This window comes from Salvelinus sp. IW2-2015, linkage group LG3, assembly GCF_002910315.2.
Source record: "Salvelinus sp. IW2-2015 linkage group LG3, ASM291031v2, whole genome shotgun sequence".
Taxonomy (NCBI): Eukaryota; Metazoa; Chordata; class Actinopteri; order Salmoniformes; family Salmonidae; genus Salvelinus; species Salvelinus sp. IW2-2015.
In genome coordinates, this window is record NC_036840.1 from 5,019,140 (window position 1) to 5,046,868 (window position 27,729).

At 43.3% G+C, this 27,729-nt stretch overlaps 1 protein-coding gene across 1 annotated transcript in view; it reads right to left on the bottom strand.

The window, feature by feature from the left end:
- Positions 1-27,729, bottom strand: part of LOC111955825 (myosin-binding protein C, slow-type-like) — a 38,374-nt gene that overhangs the window by 9,980 nt on the left and 665 nt on the right. Inside the window, 23 exon segments of the mRNA XM_070436485.1 lie at positions 1,999-2,051; positions 2,054-2,150; positions 2,262-2,275; positions 2,278-2,330; positions 2,332-2,395; positions 2,488-2,594; positions 2,862-3,027; positions 3,157-3,323; positions 3,738-3,797; positions 10,206-10,440; positions 10,598-10,761; positions 12,918-12,974; positions 13,763-13,811; positions 13,917-14,034; positions 14,142-14,290; positions 14,587-14,697; positions 15,665-15,706; positions 16,334-16,375; positions 18,372-18,422; positions 19,506-19,868; positions 20,616-20,822; positions 21,768-21,845; positions 23,226-23,249. Of these exon segments, the coding sequence (XP_070292586.1) occupies positions 1,999-2,051; positions 2,054-2,150; positions 2,262-2,275; positions 2,278-2,330; positions 2,332-2,395; positions 2,488-2,594; positions 2,862-3,027; positions 3,157-3,323; positions 3,738-3,797; positions 10,206-10,440; positions 10,598-10,761; positions 12,918-12,974; positions 13,763-13,811; positions 13,917-14,034; positions 14,142-14,290; positions 14,587-14,697; positions 15,665-15,706; positions 16,334-16,375; positions 18,372-18,422; positions 19,506-19,868; positions 20,616-20,822; positions 21,768-21,845; positions 23,226-23,249 (2,471 nt within the window).

The following is a 27,729-nucleotide window of genomic DNA, read 5'->3' on the forward strand; positions in this document are numbered from 1 at the left end:
CAATTCATTTGACCTCATGGCTTGATTTTTGCTCTGACATGCACTGTCAACTTTGGGACCTTATATAGGCAGGTGTGTGCTTTCCAAATCATGTCCAATCAATTGAATTTACCACAGGTGGACTCCAATCAAGTTGTAGAACTTGATCAATGGAAACAGGATGCACCTGAGCTCAATTCGAATCCCATAGCAAAGGGTCTGAATACTTATGCAAATAAGGTATTTTAGTTTTTAAAATATTAATACATTCACACATTTTTCTAAAAACCTGTTTTCGCTTTGTCATTATGGGATATCTGATAGATTGCTGATTTATTTTAATTTTAAATCCATTTTAGAATAAGGCTGTAACGTAACAAAATGTGGAAAACGTCAAGGGGTCAGTATACTTTCCGAAGGCACTTAAATATTTGATGAACACTTGTGCTTTGGACTTGTGTATCAAATGTCATGTTCCTAGCCCTGTTGCTAAGCCTTGCTAATAAATAATACATACAGACATAAAAAAGAGAAGTGGAGAGTGGCTAGAACTCACCGATGACCTCTTTGACCAGGATAGAGTGCTGAAGTGCTGCTGGCGCCGGCAGCATTGATGGCCCTTACCCTTACCAGGATCTTAGCCTCTGGAGGGAGGCCAGTGATGTGACTTAGTCTTGTCTGTCAGCTCCTTATTGGTTACTCTCCAGTCATCAGCTGTGGAGAACACGTCCATAGACTTAACACAGCGGGTAATACTTATTAACAGGCCAGGAGTTTCTCCTGATCATGAAAAGTCAAGTGGGTTCTAGTTATAAAAGAGAAAGTCTATTCTGCGATGGAGGCATGTCAATGAATGCTTCTTACTTCCTTCGTGCAATACTCCACCAGGTAGCCGTCTAAGCCTGCAGCTCCGATGGTGTCTGGGGGACGCCACTTCATGGTCACCGTGGTGTCTGTGACATCATCCACCACCAGCATGGTGGGCCGCTGGTCACAGCTGAGAGCAATCAGTGTGAGAGTGTTACAACGATTGGACTTCACACTAACATTTCCTTGCATGTTAGTATGTTTCATGCTTGTCAAAAGTGGATCTCCAATTGCCATAAGAACATATAACGCATACAATGTAAGAAACACCTCCATGCCCATGTGTGGGGACACCCCTCTAGTTGCGCTGGTATGCCATCATTCTGTTCACCAGATCTCATTAGGGGCGGCTCTTAACGTCTATTCTTATATTCTGTCTCACGTTTAACTCATATTGAACCCTGTGGAGAGGCTGATCTCCTAAACCTATAAGCCCTAGATGATTTGGCAGCCATTATAAAGACATATTTAATATCTCCTAAAGCCCCGGCCACGTCCAATGGAGGTCACAGTCAGAATGCGGAATGCTTGGAATAGTGGGGTATCAGAGAAACAGCTGCAAAGGGGAAGGGCAGCCCACGCAACGGCCTGCACTATCACACAGTATCACAGCACCGGCTCTTTTCATTTCCCCCATTATTGTGATATGATATAACCACAGGAGAAACTGTATCGGTTACATTAGAGGATAACGCCTTTGTACTGTAAGTGTCACCTCACTGGCTTTGTCACAAAGATTACATTGCCAAGCGAACATCGCGTACTCAGAACTCACCCAGAGGCACAAAGGCTTTGGATGGCTCGCTGGGTTTGGACACGCCGATGGCATTCAGCAAAGACGCGCACCTCGTACGGGACACCCTCAATCATTTTTAGGCTCAAATGTGGTCTCTTTGTTCAGGTCAAAGTTCAGCCTCATCCATCTGGAACTCTGCTTCTTCTTCCTTCGATGAAGTAGCCTTTGGGGAAAAGCATAGTTCATATCACACACACACACCAGAATATCCAACTTGTTAGCATAAAACCACCCACACACACCTACCTAAAATGGTGAGCCTCCGTCATAGATCGGGGGTTCCCATGTCATAGAGCACCAGTCTCCTCCCACCTCCGTGACTAGGGGAACTTCAGGAGGTCTGGGATATCCACCACCTTGACTTTGATGCTAGCCTCTGCTTCCCCAGCCTCATTCTGCAGGACTATCTGTAGTTTCCTGTGTCTTCCTTCTCTGCGATGTCGATGGTGAGGCTGGTGTGGTCCGAGAAGGTTTCAGCTCGCACACGGTGGCCCGAGTCAAGGATTACCTACGATGGCAAATAGTAGATTGTACTGTACCCATACATTCAGTATGTATACTGTACTTCCGACAACAATTAAGCACAATGAAGCCTATTTTGACCCAGGTCAGCACTCACCCTCTCTCCCTTCACCACACCACTCTGGGTGCTGGTTCTCCACTGATGGGGATCTCCACGCGGAGTTTATCCTGCCACAATGGTCACCGTGTTGTCAGGGAAGTTCAAGCTCTCCAGGTGCACCCTGGGAGGATCTGTAGGAACGGGACAAGGAAGAAAACAAGTAAGTGCTCTATAATATTCCTATCAACCCACGGATGGTTTTGTATCATAAAAATGACTGTACCAACGATATGAACTTTGGCACAGAGGCTCTGAGAGTATCCCTCTGGCACAAAGGTATAGTCCCCGGCATCGTGAATGGTGCTGTTCACAATTTCTAATCGGTGGTTCCTGTCAAAACAAGAAAACAAGTGAATACTGTAGGCTTGCTCCTGAGAAGACAGCTTAACCAATAAGAAACAAGACACTAGAGACAAGCAGGAGGACAGAGGGAAGGGCTAAGACCCTGAGTTTTTCTTGCTCAGGTTACATGGGCCTAATGATGAATCATGATTTGGGCCCAGAATATTTGCCTCTGCGACTTGACCAGGTATGAAACCCCCATGAACACAGGTTATGGGGCTGATGAGATGGGCGAGTGGGAGGGAGGTGACGTACTTGGCTCTTTGCAGGATGTTGATGCGGTCGTTGGACTGGATCAACTGTCCGTTCCTGTACCAGCGACCTGGAACATTCCCAGGGAAGATCTCACAGTGCATCTTCAGTGGCTGGCCCAAAAGCACTGTCATGTCCTGCAAATCTTGAATAATCTTCAGTGGCTTCACTGATGAAGGGAAGAACGGAAAGAAATAAGAGGATAGAAAAAAGTAAAAATAGTCATCAATATAGTTGATCTACAGTTTCTCAGTAAGAGAGAAAGTGTGAGGAAAAGAGAGGGAAGTGAAATACACACATTCAACCTGGACTTTGGCTTCAGAGGTGCCCCCAGAGGCCATAAGGGAGAAGGTTCCAGTGTCCTCCTTTGAGGCATCGTCAATGATTAGCCAGTGTTTCAGCCCCTCAGACTTGACACGGTAGCGTGACCGGGGCCCGGTCGGTACCTCCACGCCATTCTTACACCTGAGGGGGAAGACAAAAGGTTAGAGGCTCAGAGGCACTCACACACACACTAGGACACAAGGGAAAACACACACACACATATATATACGGGAAAAATACACACGCACACACACAAAGGGAAAAAAACACACACAAGGACAACAAGGAGGTTAAAACACACACCACAAGGCACACAAATGAGGGAAAACACACAACACACACACACACCACACACACACACCAAGAAACATTCACACACACACACAGCACACCACGAGCACACACACACACACACCACACACTCAACACACACACCACACACACAACAACACATCAACCACACACACACACACCACACACAACAAGCCACACACCACACACACACACACACACAACACACACACACAACACACACAAAGTGGACATGAGCCCTACCATTTAACTTGAGCTCCTTCTTCAGACACGTTCACAACTGCCAACCTCATCCTCTCGTTACTGTGTTTTCACCGCCCTGCAATCGTCTTTATAATCTTCCAGTGGCTAACTCTGGCAGAAGGTAAGATAGCAATTCATAAATCATAGAGGGGGGCAAGGCATCAATAATCAATTAGACAACAGTGGACGTGTGAAATTGTGGAGAGGACCACATTCTGGTCCCCCACACTAATTCCTCAAAGACGACATTAAACTGAAGAGAGAAAGGATGATGAATTGAGTGGAGAGGGGTACCTTTGACAAACAGAGCTCATTTGAAGGTGGGTGAGTACAGCTTCTCTTCTCCGCGGCTACGGAATAAGCAGCATCCATTTAGGCCGCAGTATTTGTTATAGATGCCGGACCAGTGACTCCGCTGTGTGCCCTTTTGCTGCAAAGATAAACCTATGCAGCAAGTGCATATCAATCAATCAATTCAGCTGGTATATCGCAGTTACTATGACTACAAGTCTGGGAGTAACAAGTATTTGATACATCATGCGCTTTTGGCGAGGTTTTCCTTTAAAAGCATGAATAGAGGGTCTGTAATTTTTATAATAGTACACTTCAACTGTGAGAGACGGAAAAAAAGATTCAGAAAACTACATTGTATGAATTTTTAAGTTAATTAATTTTGATTTTATTGGGCATGACATAAGTATTTGATCACCTATCAGCAACCAGCTAAGATTCCGTGCTCTCAACAGACCTGTGAGAAGCTCCCTGTTCTCCACTCATTACCTGTATTACTGACACCTGTTTCGAAACTCGCTTACCGGTGTATAAAAGGTGACACCTGTCACACACTCAATCAAACAGACTCCAACCTCTCCACAATGGCCAAGATCAGAGAGCTGTGTAAAGGACATCAGGGATAAAATTGTAGACCTGCACAAGGCTGGGATGGGCTACAGGACAATAGGCCAAGCAGCTTAGTGAGAAGGCAACAACTGTTGGCGCAAATTATTAGAAAATGGAAGAAGTTTCAAGATGACGGTCAATCACACCTCGGTCTGGGGCTCCATGCAAGAATCTCACCTCTGGGGCATCAATGATCATGAGGAAGGTGAGGGATCAGCCCAGAACTACACGGCAGGACCTGGTCAATGACCTGAGAGAGCTGGACCACAGTCTCAAAGAAAACCATTAGTGACACACTACGCCGTCATGGATTAAAATCCTGCAACGCACGCAAGGTCCCCCTGCTCAAGCCAGCGTATGTCCAGGCCCGTCTGAAGTTTGCCAATGACCATCTGGATGATCCAGAGGAGGAATGGGAGAAGGTCATGTGGTCTGATGAGACAAAATAGAGCTTTTTGGTCTAAACGCTACTGCGCCGTGTTTGGAGGAAGAAGAAGGATGAGTACAACCCCAAGAAACAGCATTCTGCAAAAGGGGACAGGACGACTGCACCCGTATTGGGGGGATGGATGGGGCCATGTATAGCGAGATCTTGGCCCAACCTCCTTCCCTCAGTAAGAGCATTGAAGATGGGTTGTGGCTGGGTCTTCCAGCATGACAACGACCCGAAACACACAGCCAGGGCAACTAAGGAGTGGCTCCGTAAGAAGCATCTCAAGGTCCTGGAGTGGCCTAGCCAGTCTCCAGACCTGAACCCAATAGAAAATCTTTGGAGGGAGCTGAAAAGTCCGTATTGCCCAGCGACAGCGCCGAAAACCTGAAGGATCTGGAGAAGGTCTGTATGGAGGAGTGGGCCAAAATCCCTGCTGCAGTGTGTGCAAACCTGGTCAAGAACTACAAGGAAACGTATGATCTCTGTAATTGCAAACAAAGGTTTCTGTACCAAATATTAAGTTCTGCTTTTCTGATGTATCAAATACTTATGTCATGCAATAAAATGCAAATAATTTACTTAAAAATCATACAATGTGATTTTCTGGATTTTTGTTTTAGATTCCGTCTCCTCACAGTGAAGTGTACCTATGATAAAAATTAGCAGACCTCTACATGCTTTGTAAGTAGGAAAACCTGCAAAATCGGCAGTGTAATCAAAATACTTGTTCCCCCACTGTATATGCGCTTGAGAGAAAGTTATAGTATACCATATATGCTTGTGAATGGCAAATATTTCAAGACTTCATATCATCCACTGAGCTACAGCAGTTGCCTTTGCTTACTTGTGTCTTCCAAAAGCAGAAATAGATGTATTATTTTTTTGAGAATAAAAAGTTGTGCTAGTTTATTAATCAAAAAACCTTGTGTCATTGAAGTCATAGTAATGTGAAGATATACAGCCAAATTCAATTACAGAGACCGCCCCCATTCACACAAAAACACATCCAAACATGCATCAGCGTGGGTTGTCAGTGCACACCCAGAGATAGAGTAGACAGAGGGTTGGGGTCACACCAGAGGTCAGGGATGTAGGACGGGTGGACTTACTTCCTTTGACTTAAGGTCAGCAGTGGAGGCCGAAATGGAGCCAGAGGAGAAGTGGTTATAGCAGAGAAAAAGGGATGAGCCCATGGCATGACAGACAGACAGACAGACAGACAGACACAGACAGACAGACAGACAGACAGACAGACAGACAGACAGACTAGGACAGATAGGACAGATTAGGACAGAGGATAGGACAGAAGGATAGAGGAGGGGCTGTAACAGCCAATAGTGTTACATCAAAATGAGAGGGAGAGAAGAGAGATCTTCATACAGGGAATCCTGAGAAATATACACTGGAGACCAGGGAAACAGAAAACTGCAATAACCTCCCAGATGGCTTTAACTCGGCTTGGCTTTGAACAACTCTACTGAAAGTAAGCCTGAGATTGACCCTCACTTTTTAGAATCTAAGTACACACTTTTTGAGGGTACATAGAGGTCTTGTAACATCGAGTAATACAGATGTTAGATTGAGTGATGAGATTAACTTTCAAAAGTATTGTATAACTACTGTTAATACACACGGTGGTGGGTCTAATTCCAGCCGGTGTCTATTCCACAAATTACCAACGGCTAAATCTATGATGTTAAAATGCCTATTTACTCTCGTTACATCTGACTGCGGCAATCCACTGTCTCATCAGCCCAGCCAGGCACTTTATATATATATATATATTTTTTTATTTCACCTTTATTTAACCAGGTAGGCTAGTTGAGAACGAAGTTCTCATTTGAACTGCGACCGTGGCCAAGATAAAGCATAGCAGAATCATGACAACACAGCAGTTCCAACGACATGGAGTACAACAAGTAAACATAGACAAATCAGAATAGATGTGAAAAAAAGGATGTTATACATGTTTGCAAAAGGCATGAGGGTGGCATAAATCGAAATTTACAGAATACACTGGAGTGATAATCATCATTCGAAATGCTGGTGTGCAAAAGAGCAGAAGTAAATAACAGTATGGGTGGTAGGTTTGGTGGTGTTTACAGATAGGAACTATGTACACTGCAGCGACTCGGTAGCTGCTCGCGATGGCAGATTTTAAAGTTGTTGAGGAGATAAAGTCTCCAACTTCAGAGATTTTTGCAATGTCGTTCCAGTCGAGGCACAGAGAGCTGGAAGAAGGCGTCCAAATGAGGTTTTTGGCTTTGGGATGATCAGTGAGATACACCTGCTGAGCGCCGCTGCGCGGGTGGGTGTAGCCATCTGACCAGTGAACTGGAGATAAGGCGGCACTTTACCTAGCACTAGCGCTCTGTGTAGAGATGACCTGGAGCCAGTGGTTCTGACGGCGAACATGTAGCGAGGGCACACCGACTGGGCATACAGGTCGCTAGTGGTGGGTCGTATAAGGTGCTTTAGTAACAAAACGAATGCAGCTGTGATAAACTGCATCCAGTTTGCTGAGTAGAGTATTGGAAGCTATTTTGTAGATGACATCGCCGAAGTCGAGGATCGGTAGGATAGTCAGTTTTACTAGGGTAAGTTTGGCCGTGCGTGAGAGGAGGCTTTGTTGCGGATAGAAAGCCGAATTCTTGATTTGATTTTGGATTGGAGATGTTTGATATGAGTCTGGAAGGAAGAGTTTGCAGTCTAGCCAGACACCTAGGTACTTATAGATGTCCACATATTCTAGGGTCGGAACCGTCCAGGGTGGTGATGCTAGTCGGGCGTGCGGGTGCAGGCAGCGAAACGGTGTTGAAAAGCATGCATTTGGTTTTACTAGCGTTTAAGAGCAGTTGGAGGCCACGGAAGGAGTGTTGAGTATGGCATTGAAGCTCGTTTGGAGGTTAGATAGCAACAGTGTCCAAGGAAGGGCCGGAGTATTATAGAATGGTGTCGTCTGCGTAGAGGTGGAATCAGGGAATCGCCCGCAGCAGCAGCAACATCATTGATGCTATACAGAGAAAAGAGTCGGCCGCGAGAATTAACGCCTGGTACCCCATGAGGACTGCCAGAGGACCGGACAAGACATCGCCCACCCGATTTGACACACTTGAACTCTCGTCTGCGAAAGTAGTTGAGTGAACCAGGCAGGCAGTCATTAGAAAAACCGAGGCTACTGAGTCTGCCGATAAGAATATGGTGATTGACAGAGTCGAAAGCCTTGGCCAGGTCGATGAAGACGGCTGCACAGTAATGTCTTTTATCGATCAGGTTATGATATGCGTGTAGTACCTTGAGTCGTGGCTGAGGCTGCAACCCCGTGACGCTTCGAAATATTGAAAACTTGAATAAAACTTGATATTGATAAAATTGATAAACTTGATCTCCACTATAATAAAACATCTAGACATTATCTCACATTTCTTTTAGACTAACATTTAGTTTTTAAACAGCAGAGATTTGTATTAAACCTGTCTGTCTCCGACATTTGCAACATTGAATTTGAATATTGAAACATCTCCAGCTGTCGCCATAGTAATGAACAAGTCGGGACGAGTCAGACAGACAGGCAGTTGTTTCTTAGCAGTCAAATCCATGATATTAGCTCGGATAAATTATTATGATAGAGACAAAGAAATGTCAACCGAGAGCAGCTAGTTTTGCAGTCTGTTGTTGGCTAGCTCTCTGAACAAGTGATCTGACAGAGAGCACATTTTCAATACCAGGCGCAAATCGCGCCTCATTAGCTTAGGTTATGGATGTAATCCAAATAAATGTCACCTAGAAAACACCTAAACAATTGCAAATGCAGCTACTTTGTTGTTCACTTTCTGCCTAGCACTGTCTTCGACGTGTCACTGCATACCATTACCGTACTGTGGCTACGCTAGCAAGCAAGGGATAAGAACGTTGCCAGCCAGTATGGCAATGGAACATTTAGAACGAACAACTGGGTCACGTCCATAGAAACAGAACAAAAAGACTGAACGACTGGGTYGCRTCTCTGGCAACCGAACCAATAGAACGAACGTCCAGCCGGCTTGGGTAGCAACCCTAGATTTGTGTTGGGATTATATATTGTGGAAGGATGAAATAGTATAAATAAATTCATCAAAATAACGTTGAAAATGAAATTATGTCAATCATTATTTGAATAGGTTGGTAATCCATTGTATAAAAGTGATAATGCCCTCGAAGCCGGTGTTTGGAGGATATATTGGCATGGTTTGCACAACACCCGTGCTAATATATCCTCGATACACTGGCTTCTCGATACACTGGCTTCACCTAATTATACAAATGATTTCCAGAGAGAGCTAAGAAAATAGTCACTTTTCGTTATACATTCCCATTATTGACAGGTTGATAAAACGATGTGATAAGATCAGTACACTTAAACTACGCCATATTATATTTATGGTACACTAACATTGGTGGGGTACACATCTATCAAAATAATAGATCATCCATTGATTGTTACAAAGCCAGTCAGTTAAAGACCTGTGGAAAAGGTACCGCAATTTCCCTGTACAGWGAAGGACCTGTAGTTAATAGCAAAGGACCATTATTCAAAACATCAAACAGTACATTTCCACTCAAATGTAGCTCAGCGCCACACACTGCCCAGCAAACAAATAATGTTCTTGATGCTTTGGTGAGATGCATGTGGCATCTTATCAACACCACATTAGTGTTGAGAGAACGTTATTTGTTCACTGGGCATCAGCTGGCAATGGTTTACAGTGCAGAGATCTGGGCTGGTCATGTTGCTGTGTGTGTCTGTGCACAATGGGAGCTCTGTATGGGTGTGAAGGGCATGTAGGGTCAGACTTGTGCCTGGTTTACAAGGGCTGAGACAGTAGAGGAAAACCCCTGTTCATAACAGGGTCACACAGGGCTGTATGTGTGTGTGTCATTATGTGAAAGCAATTATTGGTGTAAAACAATGTGTGTTTTGATGCGCACGTGTGGGTGTATGCGTCCTTGCTTGCTTGTGTACACCGCGAGACCATCAGAAACACTAGCATGTGAACCATTGCTTTTCAATGCTGAGAGACGTGACAAGGAACAGATAAAAACTACAAGTGCCAGGGGACTGGCAATGAGGACCAAACCACGAATGAAACACATTTTATGAGGAACTCGCAAAAATGCCTTTCATTCGTGAGAAGACGAAATAGAGAAAAACATATAGAAGACTAACACATGGAGAAAGAAGAAAAAGCTTGACGTACTTTGGAGTTGGACGGATCTCCTGGCCATTCTTGTACCATTTCAGCTCTACTGTGGGGTCTGCAAGATCCACCACTAAGCGGATCTTCCCTCCTTTGTCCACCTGGTATGCTGGATCCAACTTCTTGGCAAAAGCTTTGTCAAAAAAGACAATATCCCATGACAATGGTTATGCATCCTATAGAAAACCAGTGAAATGTGTGCCTTTCTCCTGAATAATCACAGATTAGCTGATTATGAGCTAAACAATCTAAATCCATAGTGCATCATAATCCCAACAGTGATTCAGCACCTTCACTCTTCTTCTCCTCTTTCTTGGTCTTCTTCAGCCTCTTGAGCAGACCCCGCAGGTCTGTTATGCCATACTCAAAGGCAATCTTCTCGTACTGGTCTGGCCTGGCCGACTTCAGGATCTCCCACACGTCCACTTCGGGGGTCTCATCCTGCTTGGGCTCCCTGGGGCAGGACACGAGGGGAGGGTGTGAGGGCTGGGGCCACGCTCTGGGCTATCGCGACGTGTCCTGAGGAACTGATCCCTATGGGGGGTATTGGGTGGTGAAGGAGGTTCTGGAAAGGGGAGAGGGTACTAGAAAAGGGGCAGTGACTGCGCTGAAGGAAGACTACTCTCTGTTGTATCTACTGTAGATAGGGACTACCTACTAAATTAGTTTTCAAGAGTGTTTTCCCTCCGGTGTTCTACTGATCTGCTGTGTTTCTATAGTAATTTATCTTCTTCTCTCTCCCTCTCTCTCTCCTTATATCAGGCACACGTTCTCTCCCTCCCTTCTCTCTCTCTCTCCCTACAGAGTTCCTCAGGACATGTCACACAAAGGGATGGGCGTGGTCTGAAGCCCTGTACCTGTCCTCTGACATCATCTCTGGATGAGGYGTTACAGGGGGAGAGGATGCGGCGTTACAGGAGGAGAGGGGGTGGCTAGTCTATTATATGTATTATATCCTATAGGAAGGGTTTTACTGCTGAGGCAAGTAGAGGGATCAGATTATTACCCGGGAGTTGAATATGTTTCAGGTAGGGGTTTTGACCAGGGTCGAGTTCYTTTAGTCTAGACATTGTTACTTGCCTTTAGGGTGAGATTTTGCAGGAGAAACTACATTTTAACCAGTTCTGTATTAATGAATAACAAAAAAAGGTCATAAACTGATACATGCTATTAGGCTACTTTTGTTCCTTGGGGGGGGGGGGGGGGGATAAAACATGACACTCAACAATGAACCAATTTGGGAAAAAAACTACTGATCTGGGTGCTGCATGCAGGAATATAGGGAGATCTTATCCAAGATGTACTGCTGATAAAGTCTACATTCCTTCTCTTTCTATTACATTGCCCATCCCTTTGCCTTGTGTCTCAGTATGTTCACTCATCACCACCTCAGAGACGCTCTGACCGTGTTAGAGATGGAAGGCTAGGCGTCCATAGGGGATGTTAGATCTGTGAGATCCAGGTTAATAAGCATGTTGCTGGGCATGAGTAGATCCATTAGGCAGCTAAATAAAGATCATTCAATCAGTCGTTCTTTACATGGACATTTTCCAAATGTCGGAAAGCTTTGGAGTAAAAAAGCATGAAATTATTATTTCATTCTTATGCATCTCTCTTCTTGTTTATTTTCAGGCAATTACTGTGTATATGAAATAAACATTGTGATATGTGCCTTGTATTTCTAAGTTGAAATAAAATGACATATGTAGCGATAACACTATTTCACAGCATCATTCATAAATTATCCACTAGCAGTCACTAATAATCCGAAATGGAGTCCTTTGGCCCATAACACACAGTATTACTGCAACTCTACTGTTGATCAAAAAAAGTGTCATCCCCAAGTAGAGAGCTTTTATGATGCAAAAGTCAATTTCCATCCTTACTGATTGTTAATGGAGCATTTGAGAATGTCGGCTGTAAATGAAGTGTTACCGTACTACAGTAGGCCAACACTCTTGCTTGTTCCAGATCCTAGAGCTACATTCCATGCTGGGGACGCTACAGGATTAYAGTACTTACCCCGCAGTAAGGTCTAATCGTTTAATTACCTAGGTTATTCTCTCTACTAACCTTTGGTTTCTGAATGTGTAGGGAAGAAGAAGAGACAAGCCCAAATAAATGTGTAATTTTACCTCAGTGAAGTGTCACGGTCTGTCTAGGTCTATTGTACTCATTGCAGTACATTGAAAAAACATGCTGTTGTCTGAACCAAGAAAARAATGTAGATTTGTATTTACAAATGAAAAAAGAAACTCAAAAGTACAGTTATCAATATGTGAGAGTAGATAGTGTACTAGATAGTAACTTTATATGTGATTCACTGTAACTCCTGATATTAATGAAATTATGTACTCTTACAGTACATGGTACTTCACCTATGTTCTAAATAATATACTGCACTCTTTAATATATTATACTCTATTGTAATGCACATATATACCATGTGATAAAATAAGAGTAAAAAGAGAGTAAAAGATTCAATGATGGTCGCTGGGGCAAAAGAAAARAAAAAATAAAGAGAAAAGAGGTAAACACCCAAAACAAGGGCATAGTAAAAAAAATAAAAAAAAYAAGACTGTCCCCTTGAGGACGGACAGTGACTCTCACCTATGTTTAAGAAGACCACTAAAGTCAAGATCCCCTGCATCCTCGTGTCCTTCACTGCTGTTGTTAACAAGAAGAGATTAATGGAGATTTAATCAGAGTAGAAACAGTGACAGGCAACTAGATAAACAATGCTAAAAGAACAACGCAAAGCAGCGGCTACTGACTTCAATCAAATGCATTAGGTACAGACTAACACATGATTGGTGGCTTACACAAAAACCCTTTCGGTTCATTTCCAATTAAATGCTTCTAACGAACTGGTTTGTGTAAGGACTATCGAGAGCGATACCAGCCAGCATTTAACAACATTTCCACAATGTTTCTGCTGTGTTGCAGGAGCATCACTGAGCAGCTACGTTGGGATAATGCTATGGGGCTGGGATGTTTTGCGTTGCTTTCTGACACATTGTTGGGAGGGAGTTTCAAATGCAAGCATTGGCCTTTGTGCTGTTCAACACGTTGATTGGTAATTACCTTAATAAAGGTTAATCACAACGATTTCATGGTCATTATGTTTCAGACACTATGTTCTCATGTTGGTTTGAGATAAGAGCCATGGTTTTCCTACTGAGCCACAATGTCCCACGTATCTGATGTTCAAATGTGCATTTTCAGGTTTATTTGCCATGTGTATTGAGTCTTGCTCGAAACCAGTGAAGTTTGTGTTTAATGTTACTATTGTCATATTTATCATTATGAGAAAAAAGGATACTCATTAGTCAAATGCTCAATCTAACCACTAACTGTAAAAATATCACTCTGTTGTAGACTCTGAAAACKAGTCTACTAACTGTCTGTTTAAAAAAGATCTAAATAACGTGGTCAGATTGTGTTGCTCTCATTACCTTCTTTTGAAAGCTGATCGAATATCAACACTCTGTGACTGTTCCAGTTCTGAAAGACAATAATGCAAAACAATAACACAGTATATTGTATTATTGCTCGTGTTTCAGTGTGTGTTCTTTGCTGTATGACTGAGACTCGAACAGCGCAACAAACCTTTCACTTCCAGGTCAAAGGAACAGCTGTCAAATTTGTCCTTGTAGGTGACCTCACACCTGTAGTTTCCAGCATAGTTGTCTTTGGCCTTGATGATATGCATCTCAAATGTGTGAATCTGCAGGACGATACATAGGTATTGGAAGGACAGCTAGGGGACCAATGTGTGTGCGTGTGTGTGTGTCAACATACAGTACATAGAGCTATACATGGGAGGGTGTCTACCTTGGTGCGTCGGTCAAAGGTTTCTTTCAGTTGTAAGTGCTTTCCGGTCTTGCTGGCCAGGTCCATCCATTTCCCTTTGAACCACTTGATGGTGGGTTTACGGAGCAGGTCTTGGGCCTCCACCTTGGCAACAAAGGAGATGTCTCCACCTTTTGAACATGTAAAACACAGCATGTCCATGGTGGGAATAGCCTTTGAGGTGGATAGATGTCCTACACATGGTTGCCAGAGGTCCCTTCTCTTGGAGAATAAATACAATAGTGAGAGAGAGGCAGAGAAAGAGAGAGAGAGGCTATCTTTCATCATAACAAGGGAGAGAGTCAAATCTAAAAGACCTTGACCAGTACAAATATAATACATGTAAGGGTTTTAAAATGTCTCTACGAGTATATCATCTCTGGTCTACAGCAGCTGTGAGAGGAGAGCTCACTCAGCAGGCACTCACCCACAGTGATGGATCCGCCCTGGGGTCTTTCTATGAGCAGGCTGGACAGCGGTGGGGTGTCTACGGGCTTGTCAAGGTCCTCTGGAGCCTGTCCCTCTCCCAGAGACCACACTGGTCRATCAGGAGAGACGGACACACACCATCACACAAAGACTCAACACCAACAGACCAACACACTCCTCGTATACTGTACTCAAKGGMTTCAACAATCCGTCAGCACACYTYTCTGTATTCATCTGAAAGTGATATACTTCCCAAGGTARATAGACAGACAGAAATACATTCAYACGGTTCCTCAGCTGTTCATKGCAGCTGCAACATGGAAAGCAAAACATTTTGCAACATGGAAAGCATAAGAACATGGAACATAGAACAAATACCTGTACTGGGAAAAGCGTTACGGGTTTTGAATGAATACCATATCGGAGGGGACACCTTTGCTGTGTGCAAAAGTGTATCGATTGATACGTTCCTCCGTTTTTAGATGCTCCGGTCTTCTTTGAGATCTCAGTGGACTAGGACTGATGTCAGCAGTCGTCATGCCCAACGTGATGAAACTGCTATAGACAGACCTACACAGGGAGTCCCTTCAGCCCCACCCCTCGCTACCTACTGCAAAGACCCAGCTACCCTCACCCAGTTTACTTCATCTCTGACTCAAAGACTAACATTCAACTAGGTCACTTAATCATTTAATTTACTTCTTACTTATGTGAAATGTCATTCATTATACCATGATGTTTGAAAAAGATAAAGATGTCGAAAAGCCCCATAGCTTCCTACAAGCATTGGAGAGGAACGTGGGAGTTGAACTATGACATTTTAGGAAACCAGTATTTTTCATGGAGCAGAACATAGTCCAAATGAACCTGAGCTTTTAAAGAATGCCAAGCCAGGTCCCATTGGACCAGCTAAGCGGGCAAAATGAAAAGAGCCAGAGAAAAAAAAAAGAGCTAAGAGACTAACACTGTTTGTGAGTGGGCTTGCTCCAGAGAGGATACTGCTATTCTGGAGCTCTGCTATTGAAAACGTCCCTTCTAATAGGATGGTTATTACGGCTTTTGTTACATAGTATTACCTGAGTCTTTTCTCCCCATGGCTGACACATGGACGCTATCATCTGAACAAAGACAGAGAGAAATTTACAGCATATTATAAGAAATAGTACTGTAAAGTCCACAGAAGCAAGCACACACAAACATTCAGGACCAGCAAGCAATACAAGACATCTAACAGTAAGCAAGCTGAGCCCTGACGAATTCTGACATAATGATGCAAGCTGCCAATCAAAAGCTGTAACTATGTACATTGTTGTATATTGTTAGGTTTCACCAGTGAGGAGAATCAGTTTTGAATCTTCTTTCATGCCTTTGTRTTTCTTAAAATAAAGTTTTATACAAACTGTATCGTTGCATTACAATCTATATTCCAAATGTGTTGACATAAATATGTTTAACATTCATGTGYCAGACAGAAAATTGCAGAAAAGGAGACCCTTAAAATTCTTAAATTCTTATCATTTCTTTTTCATAAAAATCTATTATGGTGTTTTTGCAATATGTTTCACTGTTGACAATCTTATCTCTTAAGGTTGGAAAAAGAACTAACTTCAAAAATCACACAAAACACCTTCTAGAAATAAACATGTCTCCGAACATGTTTCCTACATCCAGGCAGTTGTAACATTCTGATCAAAACGACCAGTTTGGTCAGAGCTATAGTTGTAGGATTAACAGAAAGATCTTACTAGGCAGCTCAATAGACAGTTTCTTGGCTGTATTGGCATCCTCTGTGAAAGAAAGCACAGTATTACTGGTATTAATTTGTGTTTTTAACTAGTCAATTGATTTGACTCTGGTGAGGAATATTTTGATTGACCCTTTGTGATGATTGACAAAAAAAGTATGACAAATTGTCCTTATGGCCTTGTAATCAGAAAAAATATGATATGAAACCTCCAATTACTTTTACCAACAATTTTCAATGAATTAAATATGAATACATATAACACAATTCAAAACAAGAGAACCGGTATGGTATCAACATAATTGATGTCTACGACAAACCAAAACATGTATAATATCATCATATATATACTGTACATAACATATAATATACATACAGTATACATGATGAGCATACGTGGCATGAATGGTACTTATGTGTGTATATTCCAAGCCTTCAGAAAGTATTCACACCCCTTGACTTATTCCACATTTTGTTGTGTTACAGCCTGAATTCAAAATGGATTAAATCGTTTTTTTCCCCCTCTCACCCATCTTAACACAATACCTCATAATGACAAAGTTAAAACATTTAATGTCATCTTGGTAAGCAACTCCAGTGTATGTTTGTCCTTGTGTTTTAGGTTATTGTCCTGCTGAAAGGTGCATTTGTCTCCCAGTATCTGTCGGAAAGCAGACTGAACCAGGATTTCCTCTAGGATTTTGCCTGTGTTTAGCTCTATTCTGTTTCTTTTTATCCTAAAAAAAAACTCCCTAGTCTTTGCCACATTTTTAGMAGTTTTACTTATTCCCTTATTGCAAACAGGATGCATGTTTTGGAATATTTTTTATTATGTACAGGCTACCTTCTTTTCATTCTGTCATTTATGTTAGTATTGTGGAGTAACTACAATGTTGTTGATCATCCTCCGTTTTTTCCTATCACAGCCATTCAACTCTAACTGTTTTAAAGTTACCATTGGCCTCATGGTGAAATCCCTGAGTGGTTTCCTTCCTCACCAGGCAACTGAGTTAGGAAGGACGCCTGTATCTTTGTAGCGACAGTGCACTATTGATACACCATCCAAAGTGTAATTCGTAACTTCACCATGCTCAAAAGTATATTCAATGTCTTTTTTTTTTTACCCATCTAAATATAGGTGCCCTTCTGGTCTTTGTAGTTGAATCTGTGTTTGAAATTCACTGCTTGACTGAGGGACCTTAAAGATAATTGYATGCGTGGGGTACAGAGATGAGGTAGTCATTCAAAAATCATGTTAAACACTATCATTACACACAGAGTGACTCCCTACAACTTCTTATGTGACTTGTTAGGCACATTTTYACTCCTGAACTTATTTGGGCTTGCCATAACAAATAGGTTGAATACTTATTGACTCAAGATATTTCAGCTTTTCATTTTTAAGTAATTTGTAAACATTTCAAAAAACATAATTCAACTTTGACATCATTGTGTATAGGCCAGTGACACAAAATCTCAAATTAATCCATTTTAAAWTCAGGCGKTAAGACAACAAAATGTAGAAGAAGTCAAGGTGTGTGAATACTTTCTGAAGGCATTGTGTGTGTATATATACAGTATACATGTCAGATGTGATCTTCACATCCATACCTTTATTTGAGAATTATAATAAATAAAGGTTTGTGTGCTTGTAGGAATTATGCTTTGGCATTTTTGAATTAGCATGCATGTAAACAACATATGTATGTGATATGCACAAACATATATTGCAATAGTTCAGGAGCTGATCCTGAATATTCTAACCAGCAAAATGCCATGTGCCAGTATTAAATGTATATCAGGAATATAAATATATCAGGTCTGAGAAAAACCTGGTGTCTAAAAGACAGGTAAAAGACCCATTCACCATCTATCCAGTGTTCTCTATAGTTAAATTCTTCCCCACAGTAACTGTCTCCTGCAAAATGTACTTTTGKGGTGTTGATGGGAGCCCTGTCCTATAGTGGAGTCTCCATGGTAACCGACTTGACAAGATGGGAAAGGGGGGGAAATGAGGATGGTTTGTCATGGTTACCAACCTGGTGGGGGCGGTGGTGATGGGGTGTTGGTTGTAGCGTCATCATCTTTATCTGCAATAAAGGTGTGATTGACACAGACCCACCTATCAAAAAGCTCCAAGTCCATCACCGGCAAGGCAGGCCAACAAGACAAGCCACAAGACAAAGCATGCAAGACAAGACAGAACATGGGACCGACACRACACAACACCACCACATATGCATGTCTTTGAAATGGATAGATGAAGTGTACGAGACCACAAACGTGTTGATCGTGAGATCGAAGCGTGTCCTGTGAGAGATCACACCAGTGTCTATGAGATGGGAGTGGACGGTGATGTGAGAAATCACACGTGTACATAAGATAAAGGAATTATGCGTAWCACCACAAGCTTGGTTTCGGAAAGCTGGAAACACAAGTGAGAAGCACTGTGAGAGGAAGAGAGAGATTGAAGATGACAAGCAGTGGCCAAAAGAACACACGAATGTCCACAAGGGATATGAAAGRTTAAAGACCTAACTATCCAAGATAAGCCCTGTTACTTGAGAAACTTGTCGTCGATCAAAAGAGTAACTGAGCTCAGCTCCACCTCCAGAGACGTTATAGAGAGTAGTGTTGGGCGGTATCCAGATTTTCATCCCGTTTCTGTACCACACCGGGGTATACGGTATTACCGGAAGTCCACACAARGGGTGCTATTTCTTAAAAATAAGGGTGTTATAGAGAGAGCGTTCAAGGGGGGGTGAGGATTGAGTAAAACAGAAGCGACATATGAAACTGACCTTTGTTGTGGTAAAAAGGCACTGGAGCAATGCTGAGTGATGAGTGACAACTGCAGAGACATATAACCTTCCATACATCTAGATCAGCTGCTACTGCTGCGGCTGTCAACAGCACTGTGCTTGTTGCTACAGTATAGCCTCACTATGAAACCTAGACCCTCAGCTATAAACAGTCTGTAAACTGTACTGAGAGGAATAGACAGAGAAAACACACACGCCACGCACACAATAATACACACACAAACATACACACATCAACACATGTTTGTGCATACGCACATAAACGTAGCCTACCTATATACACACACACGTTCTTGCATATGCACATACACATGTTCGTGCATTTGCACAGACACACACACTCTTCCAGACCTGCTGGAGGTGGGGGTGGGGTAACCTGCACCGTAACAACTGGTTCTGGAGGTGGGGGTGGTGGTGGTGGGGTAACCACTGTAACAACAGGCTCTGGAGGTGGGGGTGGTGGTGGTGGGGTAACCACTGTAACAACAGGCTCTGGCTCTGGACGTTGGGTAACCTCCGTAACAACTGGTTCTGGATGGGGTGGTGGTGGTGGGGTAACCACTGTAACAACAGGCTCTGGCTCTGGACGTTGGGTAACCTCCGTAACAACTGGTTCTGGAGGTGGGGGTGGTGGTGGGGTAACCACTGTAACAACAGGCTCTGGCGGTTGGTTAACCTCCGTAACAACTGGCTCTGCTTCCTCCTTCATGGTTGCTGAATTGGGACAAGGCTCTCACAGATTAAAGTTACCGTCCATCTCCTCCACTCACACAGCACTAAGTTTCTTTCAGTCATCAATTTCTAATACAAACAAACTGCTAACTCCAACTGTATGTGCCGTAAAGTTGTCATACTGAACTGTGCACACAGCAGACACTGACGTGGCCTATATGTGCTGTTTGACCATGACAAAGCTATCAGACACGACTTTGGGGGCACTTTCGCCTCAGAAGAATTAGAACTTACTGTATATAAAAATGCACTAGTCGACAATCTGCAGAAAGCAAAGCATGAACCAATTTATGGCTGTTGTAGTGTAAATGCCAATGAAGTTCATCACATTGGGTCATAGCAGCCATTGAGGCAAAAGGTGTCTCTGTCTGTCATTACAAACAGCGCTTCAATCCAAATAAAAYCCTGATTCATACAGATTCTATCAGTCCATTGCCTGRTTTGAATGGAACTTTGGCCCATATGATATATTGGGAGAAGATAAAGGGCCTTAGCAAAGACCAGCACTATGGATCTGACTCTATTACAGACTAGAGTCAAACTGCTTCAATCAATGGTTTGAGAGTGGGACAATTGAACGGACACGCTTACGCTTGTTACTATTTATGAGTAGGGCCTGGGAATACGGGAACCACATGATCTGATCAGGAAAAACTCTGGGCCTTCAGTTATAGTAAACAGCATGCGCTTTTACGGTGAATGGCTTGAGACTGAGTGAATTTGACTTACCAKGCGGTGGGGGTGAGCAAAGGGACGGGGCCGGGGCCTCCTCCTTTACTTCAGAGTTCACAGACTCGACTTGCTCTTTAGCCCCGACCGCAACCGCAACCGCCTCTGGTTCTGGTTCTTTAGACCCATTCTCTACTGGTTCTGGCTGTACAGGCTTAATCAACTCTATGGGCTGTGGATCCTTCCCCTCAGTCTCTACCGGTTGTTCTGTACAGCAGATAACAGTGCCAGGCTGGAGCAGCATGCCTTGAGCAAAAGCACTGGCAGCCTCTCAAAACACTGCAGTATAATATATATGAGGTGCTGGCTGGGCATGAATAAGCATAGATAGCCAGCAACCAGAATGGGTCTTTCCATTGACAGTCATGTCTGAATGCATGACAGGCGATCAAAATTTATACAAATCATAAAAAGTTATCTTTGCCAACTACCAAGTAAAAATTAAGGGATGTTACCAATCTGGTCATTGCACATCAATAGCTAGTACTGGAGGCTTCAAGGAAGTATAGTTTTACTTATTCAGCAAGCTTGTACAAGACTTAATTGCAATGTACCACAAGCTCTAAAAAAACGATTTTCATTATTTCACATGGCAAATCATAACAGTTCCCAGAAATTTKAACGTGACATTGTCAACAGAATCTATTATAAGTCTAATGACGGCTACCTGCTGAATGTAAMAATTAAACCTATACTTCCTCATTCACACTGAATGTACTTCCTGTGGATGATTTCATATTCCAATACAATACTTCAGTACCTCATACAGACACACACACAACGTTGACATACTTGGTAGAACAAGCACAAGTCAGTATTGGGGACAAAGCATCACAGCAACGCGAGCACGGGAGTGTGTTACAGTAGCAGCAGTGCAACTATGGAATTATGTGCATCATATGTGCTGTTTATCAGGAAGTTGATTTATTCGGATCGCACGTAGACTATTTTGACATATGCGTTATGTTTGCATGTGAACGTGTGTGTCGTCGAGGAACAGTTGAGAAATCCCATTACAAAACAAGAAAAACAAGAACGGTGGACACACAACAACAAACACGCGTGTTGTCAGTGTGGTGTGCAAATTAATCACCTGGGAAGAGTGGGGAAGGGGACAAAAGAGGGGCATGACACCAGTGCATGGTTACCCACCTGCGGGTGGAGGTGAGACCTCGAGGGATATTTCAGGTGTGGGCATTGGCGCCTCACTACTGTCTGTGGCAACACTCTCTGAGTATGTGACAAATATAGCAGGGATGGAAGAGCTGCATTTAATAGCGCAAAGCCTCCACATCTAGCCTTTAACATACTCACTCTCACACCAATGAGCATACTAACTCACTATATGCCCGACCTCACTCGCCATTTTCCACTCAGTCACACACAGATTGGGACACATACAGTAAATCCACTGTATTCGTTCGTACATATGCATGCACAAAATCAAGTGGGTGTAGATTGTAGATTGTAGACAAAGAGTATAGATTAACAAATTTTCCCTTCAAGATCTTTTTTTTTTTTTTTTGTTAACAGCCATTTGGCTGAACCAGATTCATTGTTTTGGTGCTTGAGGGAATGTATTTTAATTTAATTTTAAATGTAACCTTTATTTAACTAGGCAAGTCAGTTAAGAACAAATTCTTATTTACAATGACARCCTAGGAACAGTGGGTTAACTGCCTTGTTCAGGGGCAGAACGACAGATTTTTACCTTGTCAGCTCTGGGATTCGATTCAGAAACCTTTCGGTTACTGGCCCAACGCTCTAGGCTACCTGCCGCCCCAAAGTTGATGGATGAAATACATCACAGGGTTCAAATGTGTCCTTCACTTACTGTATGACAGGTTTATTCAGAATTCATTTTGTCCAMATTTTTCTGGAGTATTCTTACTTTTGACTTTAAACTACACTATCAAATCTGAGACAATTCTCATTCTGAAGCACAATTGCGATATTTATGGCACAATTACAATTTAATACTTTCAGAGAAGTACGTAAAATCAAMTCAGTGCCCGGCCAGGGATACATTTAGCCTAAACCTGTCTGTGAGCCGAGCTATTCCCCCCACTGTACGAAGCCACAGGCCCAAGACGCTGCYGCTAYTCCCAAGGTCAAAGCCTGGTGTCGGCAGGCGGCCAATAACATGCCAGCGCMCTGGTCACATGGGGGGGCAGGAGCGTCAGCTGAATCAACAGGCCTGGATCAGCTGGTCCGCCGGGGGAATGTGTAGATTCTGACCACTCGGTCRTCACCACTGACCACTGAGCCACAGTAGTACAACAGTTATATTGCCAAGGACATGTAGACCCTCCACATTTACACTATTACAGTGTTTAAACCAGCGACCGTGTTTCCACATTCACACTGAAGTTGGAAGTGGAGTAGTCACATCACATACAGCCTCAGTAGTACCTTAATGCGATTTCACATTTGCACAAACATGGTTTCCACCATCCAATAGACCAAAACTGCCAACCTAATATGGGATACATTCTTTCCTGCTTGACATAACCAATGTTTCCCATAATAATTCTCTCATACCAACTTCTCTGCTCAAAGMCAGTGCTGTGTGAGGTGAAAGAACATTGTTGGGCATCACCCTTTACTGACCTTTTTCACCATTGGGCATCTCATCTGCAAAACAGAGACAAAAGAGAACAATTCAAAAGGGGGCATTTWTGATCTAGTCAATTTGTTGTGCGCCACAGCAACTATCAAAATATTGATACTGTAAGTGGACACATCAAAGCAGCATGTGAYCGTTTTTCTAAAAGTATTGAGAAGGTCGGATGTATACATGTTACACAGTTTAATGTATAGTATCATGACTAGGATGCTACTGCTATAAGCCTATGTCTATTGTACCCAGTGAGCCACATCATCCCTGTGGTGCACAGCACCTTGTGTCTGGACACTATATAGTAGTAACTGATTATAAAGGTACYAATTGACACATGTTGTTTGAACTCTGCACTGTCTGGACTGATCAAACCTGCACAGCGGGTCATGGCACCTATTTGGACACTACAATCTAAACCTATTAAAGGGACCTAAAGCTAGGCCTCAGTGGATCAATGTCTCTATACATCCCTTGGTACGCCCTAGCCTATCGGGTTTGAACGTTTACCTTGTGTGTTATTAATGGGCTAGTGAAACAGAGTCACGTGTGTTCTCGTCTGGTCCTTACCAGAAGGTTAGATTGAAAATCTCCACTTTTGCGCAACACAGTGGATCTTCCTCTTTCCTCTTCCCATTGAAAGTCAATACAAGTTTCACAAAGTTCCATTCTGATGTCATGTGTCAATATGCAGACTGGAGGAAAGGGGATTCCACCCAATCGTCACATTAGCCTGGTAGACTGAGGATGGATTACACAGTAACAGGCAAACACAGACATGGAGACCCCAGCAGACAGTGACAGATAGAGGCTACAAGAAGAGCACTTACACCAAGACTGATATCAACCCACAGGGACTTTGGCATCAATAATAACAGATGTATATGTTGAGCCTGATAACCTTTTTCAGGAGTTAAAAGTTCCAGGTGCACGGTAACAATTTGATAAGTTGAAAGAAAAGGKAAACCCGCACACTGCTCTCGCTAGTATCACTGTTGTTTATGATGAAAAAAGAAACCTGCACACTGCTCTCGCTAGTAGCACTTTTTTATTGAAGCTTACGTGTCGGCCTCTCGGCCTTCGTCAGAGCTTTTTGCTCTACTAAACTAAATAAACCATCTTTTGTATAATAATTGTTTACATTTCAATAGCGCTTTCATAATCTCAAAGTGCATCAAAAGTAAAAAACAATGAAGCTCAAAGTTGATGCCAGAGTTTTTGACTTCTCTGATCTGAAGATCACCGACGTTCTGATTTTTCCCAGTCTGAGCTTGTTTTGTTTCCGTATTCCCAATWGTCTTGAACGGACCAAAAGTAGTACATTTCGGCCGTTGCATACTGCATACTTTTTACTAAACAGTGCGTGCTAAATAGTATGTAGTACGATTAGTACACAGTATGCAGTTTAAGTAAGTAGTAGGSAAGCCAGATTTCGGACACGGACACTGACTGACTGAGTAAGGGAAGGAGAGGAAAAAGAGAGGGGGTGTAGGGGGAATTTTTGRAAGGTGATGACAGTGTACTCCCACAGCTCTGTTGCTAGCCTGTCCATTTCCACAGAGAGTGGCACTCAGCGATGAGCACTAGGCCTGGCACAACAGCCTGTGAATTCTGCAGGGATGCCAGCATTGCCACGCTGCACTGTGCCAGGCACGACGGGTCCTTTGTTAATGATCTGGAGAAATAGTGTGCCATTCYTGTCTCTCTCTCTCTCTCTGTAAGACAGTCTGCTTTGCTCCATTGTGACTTCTCTGTCATCTCCCCTCTCTCTTCACATCTATTGCCTTTGCCAATTTCCTCTGTCTTTTTAATATACAGTAACTCCCATCCATCTCTCATTCCTAAATCCCTGTGTGCCTAATTACAGTAATACTGTACATACTGTAATCCAAAGTCCATACACTATTAGATCCATAATGACTTCAGTCTRCAACACAGCCAAAACCCTGTTGTCCAGCTACTCCTTTGTGATTCCCACCAGACACTCCAGTTCAGATTTAGACATTGTCACACCTCACCAAAAACTTGATGTTGGCTCATCACATCAGAATCCTATAGGGTCTCACAAACACACACATCAATGTGTACTACAGGGAGGCATTCTTTGTCTTCTTGTGGAGATCATGAGCGCAGAGAAAGGTTTTGTTTCACCTCAGTGAACTCCCCAGTGCAGCTGACCACGCTGCAGGTATGTTCAGCTGTCGYCCCTGCTGCTGTGCAGACAGATGGGCTCATGTTGATCCCAACGAGAGCCAAGCTGCCGTCTCTTCTTAATATAGACCCCAGAACTTTTGAATGCACACCTTTTATCAACACCCCTTCTTTGTGACTATTGTGTGTCAGTCGGACCGGCGGTCCACATAAGGGATAGTGTCCGTTCGTTGCAGAATGACAAACTCTTGATTCCTAGAAGCGCTGAGAATGAGTGCTGCTAGAAGTGAAAAGGCCACAGAAAGGAACTGCTGACGACCTCAGTGTGGATGTGGGGCTGTGGTTTGGTGATTAGCAGCCAACAGGGTCTTCCTGTGTTGTTTACCTAAGGGCTTGATTTATGTGGAGTGGAATTCGGAAAGCGACGACCATGCTGTCTGAGGTAACGGAGCAGGGAGAGTGATGGGGGCTGAGCGGTTGTAAATATACCGAGGTGAGGATGTGGGCTTTCTTCCCACTGAAACCCAATACTTTTGCTGAGAGCAGGCACAGTGGGTGTAGTGGATGATGCTGGTCTTTTGACTCTGGGTGGGAGTTTTAATGACCGTACGTCTGACCCCTTAGTGCCCTGAGTGAATCATCATCTAAAATGATGGTGTGACAATGGCGGGTGGTGAGGGAGAAAGTGAGAGAGCGAGAGACAGTGACCGAGAGAGGATTAAAAGTCTGCTCATTATGAACTATTTCAGGGACCAAGGAATCCAGGTCCCAAGAGCTCCAAGGGCCACTCRGCCAGCCAGTCAGTCTGTCATCTCTCATCCTGCTTTTTAAAGACTTGGGTCTGCAGTCTAAACCAACACCATATCCAGCAGCCTCCTCCTCTTCAGCTGTTCAGTCATTTATAACAACAATACTTTTTTCACAGTCATTTATCTAGTCTTCTGCAACAGAGCAGCTATTTATGGAAGGCGGTTGTGTGTGGACTGGCATGCAACTGCCTCCCCTTCCCCTGTGTGTTTGTCTCCAACGGGATGATGAATGTTTATTATGCTGGATGAACTTTCTGGAGGCATCTCTCCTGTACTAATACCCTGTTGGCTGCTAATCACCAAACCAAMTAAAACCCACTTTATAGTAGTACTGTGTGTTATATGTGTACAAGAGGAAGCTAAGCTGTCCAACAGTGAAATGGTGCCTCACCCCAAAGCGACGTTGTAGATATTAAACTTCTAGCTCACCCAGCCTCTGCTACACTACAATGAGATGCTGACATTTATTGAGAGCCCTATCAAAGCAACACGGGCAAACAATAAACTGGTACTGAAACCTGAATAAGGCCAGTAAAGTGAATGGTATGTTTTTGTGCTCACAGCTGACTTTTTAAAGATGCCAAAAGGTGGATTGGACCGGTTGCTGCATACCTGGTCTAGTCSCAAAATGTATTGCCACCATATTTATTGAATCATTCCCATGAAAGCAATCTTGCAAAGCCCTCCCACTCTAGCATATAAGCCCCATGGTCCTGCAGGGGAGAGAATACACCGGCAGAGTGGCCTGGATGTATGTGTGGAGAGAAGAGAGTGTGTGCCATTCCTGATGTGCGAGTACTGCTGCAGATAAAGCTATGGTCCACCAGAAGATAAACGGTTTAGAAAAAAACGTGTTATTCACTCCGTTGTGGTGGTGTCCAAGTGATGAATATACTGTTCTGTTCCTTGTTCCTGTACATGGGAATGTCTTACTATTGAGCAAAGTCCCCAAAAACCTGAACTAATGGAGAGGGAGGAAGTACTAGAATAGTGGAATTACAAACAAGACGGACACAGAGTGATTAAGTCTATGCAGACTAGCAGCGATATGCTATTGAGGGCTCTGGGAGATGGGAGATGAATATGGAGTTGAATATGGGGGATGGGTTTGAGGAATCTTGTTTGGCTTCTGCTGCACAATAACATGTCATCCACCCTGCCATCGATTCATCAGTCATCAGCAAGACCGAGGACAGAATGTATCCATCATCCGGAAGGCATCTTCATTCCAACACGATCCCAAGAGTCCATCCAGATTGCATCACCCTTCAGGGGTCTTCTTCGCTGGTGTCCAGCTCAGCGCAAAGCACCAGGGATCATTAACATTCCTCCACCAGGGCTCATCACGTCTCCCTCCAGTGGGCTCCTAATCACCATGAGACCACTGTCCATTATGCCAACAGCAGCAACAACAACAGTTTTTTTTATAAACCTCCTGAATCTCCATCTCCACAGATGAGGTAGAAACATCCAAGCAGAAATACAATACTGTTGTCGCCAAAGTCACTTTCTCAATTACCGTGAGCAATTCCTGGGA